At 39.3% G+C, this 6,042-nt stretch overlaps 1 protein-coding gene across 1 annotated transcript; it reads left to right on the forward strand.

Annotated features, from left to right (window-relative positions):
* The first annotated feature begins 2,647 nt into the window (after positions 1-2,647).
* LOC149543962 (cis-zeatin O-glucosyltransferase 1-like) lies at positions 2,648-4,333 on the forward strand. Its single transcript, XM_089796360.1, has one exon. It carries the CDS (start codon positions 2,648-2,650, stop codon positions 4,052-4,054), a length of 1,407 nt encoding a protein of 468 aa, XP_089652486.1. The 3' UTR covers positions 4,055-4,333.
* The last annotated feature ends 1,709 nt before the right edge of the window (positions 4,334-6,042 follow it).

Raw genomic sequence — 6,042 nt, forward strand, 5'->3', positions numbered from 1 at the left:
GGCATGCAATATGGATTGTACCGCTGTGAATATATTCTAGGAGAATTCTGTCAAACACTTGGCATGCAAGTAACAATACTGCTGATCAATAATAAACAACTACTTGTTGTTGCCAAAACCACACAATAGAAAAACAGTACCAATATTTATATATATGCATTCAATATTGAGGACAATCAAACTTCATAATTTTTGGTGCAATTATTTGATACTTGAGAACTATTTCAAAGTATGCAATGCTAAGCAACCTATTGAATAGACTGATCATATTTTTCCTTGTCTCACACCATGTTAGGATAAACCACGGACAGAAATAAAAAACTACATGCAAATATAACCAATAACAAAAATAATAGAACACACAGAAATGAACACAAGGCACCAAGATTTAACGTGGTTCACCCAATCCCTGGGCTACGTCCACCAAACAGCAAGTTCGATCTTATTACAATCCAGTGATTACAACCTGATTACAATCTGTAATCCCTTACAGCTCAATACCGCCGCAAGAACCAATTTCGTATCACCACACATAAAAAATACCCAACCCTAAGCCCTTTTTATACAAGTATTAAACCGCTTTAGGGTTATAACATGTCGGCCATATGTCGGCCATAATATGTCGGCTACCATGTCGGCTACTTCCAATTTTTTTTTTTCTATTTATGAAGTATGTACAATCCTTTCCTGATCAGTCACCACAATCTAACACACCATAGGACAAAACCGAATACAAATGATTGAATTCTCATGCAAAGATTATTATACCATGACTAACTTTTTAAACCCTTATGTCTAAATAAGTTCTATGCAATTTTACAATCAAATGCAAACCAAATGGAACCTGATTTTTTTGTGCTATGTGTTGTTGACCATGCTAATGAAATAACCACTGTGTTGCACCTAGAAAACTACCCCAAATCAGACCCTATATGGCTAGCAAGTATAGTCGTACTTGTGCATTATGTACGACCCTTAGAAAAAATTAATGCTAGGGTTTAGGTTGCCGAAAATGATAGGAATGGAGGTGCCTAGGATGGTAGAATGACCTCCCAAAATGACAAAATCAGACTCCTAGCCGGTTGGGAGTTATGAGCAAAAATGTATGCCGATGTTGCATAACAGGACTTGTCAAAAACGCCTAAGAAATGTCCTAATTTATATCCAAAACCTGATCCTCTTGATGTATCAATAAAGCACAAGTCTACTTGCAACAAAAACTCTCAAACCCACAATCAAATCTCTGTCCAAACTGGATATACCAATGATGATCAACATGAAATGGCTGAGTACCACTTCCAATGTACAACCCTTCAAAAGGTCTTTCACTTCCTTAGTTATGCAATCTCTTGAGAGGTATCGTTCTCAAGGATTATGCTGAATATTTGTAGACTATCAAGCTCCACAAATGCTCATAGAAGATGTAGTTGAGTTACCAAATCCCGTGTGTCGAAATGGGAGGCCAAGCCCTCTATTTCTCTACTTTCCTAAGAAGTTACTAAGAACTTCTAGAAACATCCTTTTCTAAGAAGTTACTAAGAACTTCTAGAAACATCCATTATAAAATCCCATTATAATGCACTTTTTTTTATAATAAATAACTTTGTAAAATAAAAGTGCAACTCAACTTAGAATTATAACATGTAGGCCCCGTATAAGAAGTGATGATAAAATATAAATAAAATAATATCTCCAAGAGCATAATGAGCCATCTAATCACCAAATAATGCCAAAAATGACTCTCTCATCAACCCCATCTGCCTACGAGAGTTTGGAATAGGAAAATCCACAAATAACGCCATGTCAAACTAAAGAGGGGACATTACACATGGAAATTTTCAGATCACTATGTATGATCTGCAATCAAATTTCATAAAATTGTTTTACATTTTTCTAATAGATCGTGAAAATCTGATTACCTTGATTAAAATTATTACTTACTTTTGTAACATATTTTAAACTAATGAAACTTAAACATAGATAGTATCCTACAACTTAAAAGGGAAAAAAAAAGATCTACTTCATGTCACCAACATAATTTATAAGTGACAAAACTTTTAATATATTTGCATACCGTCTAAATAAAAGTTAAATTAAAAAATATATAACAAGTACATTACTTTATTAATAAAAAGGAACTATTCATCAAAAAATAAGATTACTTTATCAATAAAAAAGAAATGTTAATTAAAAAAAAGTAACTAAAAAAACAGCATGTCCATTTGACATAATCCAATTACTCCTATCTTCTTATTATAGATCCAATTGTCCATGTGGTCCCTCAGTCATGAACCTTCCAAATAAAATAAAATTTTCCAATTAATACGACTTAAAAAATATACAGACCTGGAGTCTGCAACATCTGCAGCATATTTGCTTTCCCCTCACCGGCCATTTATTTATTCGAGGGGCAGTTCTTTTAATAACCCGCCAGGAGAAAAGAACACAGGGCCCAGACTACTTTTAACCAAAAAGACAGTGAAGGGCACATGAGAACTCGGCTATTCCTAATAAACAACTATCTTTGACCCATTGGACGGTCCACCTCTGTAACGTCATCTGCCACGTGCTAATCAGTCCTTTTAATTAGTATGGGATTCGAGTTCATTTTATCGTAGTTCATTTTATTGAAATTGCTTTGGTAGCGATGGCTGGAGATGGAATCCATGTGGTGGTGGCGCCACTCCCCGCACAGAGCCACCTCAATTCGCTCCTCCATTTCTCCGGAGTTATCGCCCAACGGGGAGCGGTCGTCTCCTTCGTTGCCCCATGCGCTCATATTCAACAAGTCCGTCGCCGTGCTGAGGGATGGGATCTTCACAGCTTCGATATTCGCTTCAAGGAACTGCCCATGCCTCGGGTCTCAGCTGGAGATATCGATGCTCACAGCACTAATCTGTTTCCGCTTCACTTGATTCCTTTGTTTGAAGCCGTGGAGGATCAGCTAGGCCCTCATATTGATCAGGTATTGCGCGCAATCTGCTCGGAGAAGAGTAATAGATCAGTGGTTCTTGTCCACGACTTGTCTATGGGATGGGTTCAGACTGTGGCTGCCAAATACTCAATCCCCGCCTATGTGTTCAGACCCACTAGCTCTTACTATAACCTCTGGATGAAACGGACACGTGATCAGACAAGGCTGTCGTCCCCTGTTAACGTATCAGTGAAGCGTTGCTTTCCCGAACGATTTTTAAATACCTGGAGGCGCCAAAGGACTCTGTTACGGGCTGCAAAGGGATATATCATGAACTCATTCAGTGCACTGGAATCAGAATTCATTCAGCAAGAAATAGAGGAATCCGTCTTCGGCGGGAAGCCTGTGTGGAGTGTGGGCCCTTTCCTTCCGCAGGCGTTCTTCAATGATGAAATACAGCAGTTGAAATTGTCAGCGGAGACGGAGTGCATGAGGTGGTTAGATTCACAGGCTCCGGCGTCCGTTGTCTATGTTTCGTTCGGGAGTACATCTTGTTTCTCGGCGACACAGATCGGAGAACTGGCCGAGGGATTGGAACGCAGCGGGCAGCCTTTCTTGTGGGTGCTCATGGCTTCCGACGGGGCCCATTCATCGACACAATCGCCGTTTGATTCGGCTTGGAAGTTTCTGGAACAGGGGTACGAGAAGCGATTAGAGGGACGGGGTTTTACTGTGAGGAATTGGGCGCCTCAGCTTGACATCCTGGTGCACAAGTCGACGGGTAGGTTTTTAACCCACTGCGGATCGAATTGTACATTGGAGAGCATCAGCGCTGGAGTGGGTATGCTGCCCTGGCCAATGCATTCCGATCAGTTTGCCAATTCGGCTCTGATCATACGGGAGTTGAAAGTGGGCGTGGAAGTGAAAGAATCGCAGAACGCAGAGGAAAATGAGTTGGTGAGTGCGGAGGAGGTTGAGAAAGCGGTGAAACGACTGAAGAGAAGCGAGGAGGGAATGAAAGTGAGAAAGAGGGCGCAGGAATTGAGAGGCGAGGCTGAGAGGACCGTAGGGGATGGAGGGTCTTCGTGGAAGGATACGGATTCTCTTCTCCGTCACTTTTATGCATTGATTGCCAACTAGATCAACGGACTCCTGTGCTCAGGGGATCGTACTTTGTGACCGCTTTAGTGGGAAGCGTTGTGAGAGTATATTTGTTATGCAGAATATTAGTAGCCATATGAGCTGTGTCTCTGCAAATATCTATCGAACCGATTAGGAATTAGGAATAGATAAGAAAAGGTGTCTAGTATTCTCGATTCGTTATTCTTATATTTGTTATTCCAAATTGTTATTACCCACCTTGTTTGGTTTTAAAAGAATGAAATTAGAATTTGAAATGAAAATTTTCAAATTTTTTTAGACTAGTTGTTACTTTCATATTTTTGGGCACTGCAGAGGTACAGTCACTAGAGGATCAAATTGACTTACATCAAATTGACTTACTGCCTTCATAGATCTTACATTGCAAATTTCAAATTTTTTTAGACTAGTTTTTACTTTCCTATTTTTGGGCACTGCAAAGGTATGGTCACTAGAGGATCAAATTGACTTACTGCCTTCATGGATCTTACATTGTAAAGGTGTGGTCATTAGAGGATCAAATTAACTCACTGCGTTCGTGGATCTCACATTCCGTCTCTTTGTTATTGATATTTTCCTCATCAAAGTTATGGCTCTAGAGACAATAGACGAAATTGATGCTCTTACTTCTCATCTAAGATGGCAGAGAAGTACTTCCCCTGCCAAATCATGGGATCCCAGCTCTGGTGTTTGACTACTCAGATGAACCAATGAACAACCCACTGCAAATTGGTGCAAGGAACCTCCCCTTTTTAATGCTTTTATGTGTTTTTATTTGTTATTCCACATTTTTATTTCCCACCTTGTTTAGTTCTATAAAAATGAAATTAGAATTTGCATTGAGAGATTTCAATTTTTTTTTTGACTAGTCCTTATTTTCCTATTTTTGGGCACTGCAAAGGTGTGGTCACTAGAGGATCAAATTGACTTACTGCCTTCATGGATCTCACATTACGTCTCTCTGCTATTGATATTTTCCTCATGGAAGTTATGGCTCTAGAGACAATACATGAAATTGCTACCCTTATTTCCCATCTAAGATGGTAGAGAAGTACTTCCCCTGCCAAATCTTAGAATCCCCATTCCCATGTTTGATTTCTTGGACGAACCAATGAACAATCCATTGGAATTCCCCTTATTTCTCTTCCACTTGTCGTGAATGTGAGGGTTTCAAAGAGAAGAAATTGGACAGTGCTTCCCTTGTTGTACTGAACCACATAAATGGGGAAAATGACATGGGAGCAATTTCTCAAGCTTCCCAAGTAGTTGTCATAGTTGAAACATAGGCTTGCTATAACATTTCTATGGAAGTTTTCGTAGCTTAGATCTAAGTAGGATATGAGCATTTTTTATGAGGAATTTCTTGGCAGAAATGGCAAGTTAATGTTGTTCTTGCAGTCACTAGTAGAATTGGCCTCTATTTTTTATGAAAATTGGTCAAATTGTCTCCCCAAGTTGGTCAAATGATCAACAAATGGCCTTGTCAGTATTTTTCCCGTTGTAATTTTGACGAATCCTTGCTTAGATCGAACTTTTGATGCAAGTCCACATTGAAACGGGCACCAACATTTGGCCATTGTGGTTGTCACAAATTTGACCATTTCTAGTTGAAACAAGGGCCTCATTTGACCATGGTATCCTAGTCGGTCATTTCGTCAAAATTGCAAAAAAGGTTGGTTGAGCTTTCAACCAACCTTGGTTAAGGTTGAGAAATTGACACCAACATTTTGCTATATGTTTTTGTCGAACCCTCCAACAATGTTGGTCAAAAAGGGTGGCATATCCAACTAGGATACCAAATCCATGATGTTGACCTTGTTAGTGCGTTGGTCAGAAGTTCAACCACATCTAGTCGAAAGTTTGACTAAACTTTGTTAGGTTTTGACCCAAATCGGTTGAAAGCTCAACGAATATAGAAGTTATATATATATATATACCTACAGTGATTAAGCATCAAGTAGCAGTGTATTATGCATGGTAATAGCAGC

Source organism: Cupressus sempervirens, chromosome 8 (genome assembly GCF_028749045.1).
Source record: "Cupressus sempervirens isolate cs-2001-9-10 chromosome 8, ASM2874904v1, whole genome shotgun sequence".
Classification (NCBI taxonomy): Eukaryota; Viridiplantae; Streptophyta; class Pinopsida; order Cupressales; family Cupressaceae; genus Cupressus; species Cupressus sempervirens.

What these genes read in the sequence shown, in the direction of transcription:
- LOC149543962 (XM_089796360.1), top strand. Translation starts at nt 2,648, where the DNA reads ATGGCTGGAGATGGAATCCATGTGGTGGTGGCGCCACTCCCCGCACAG.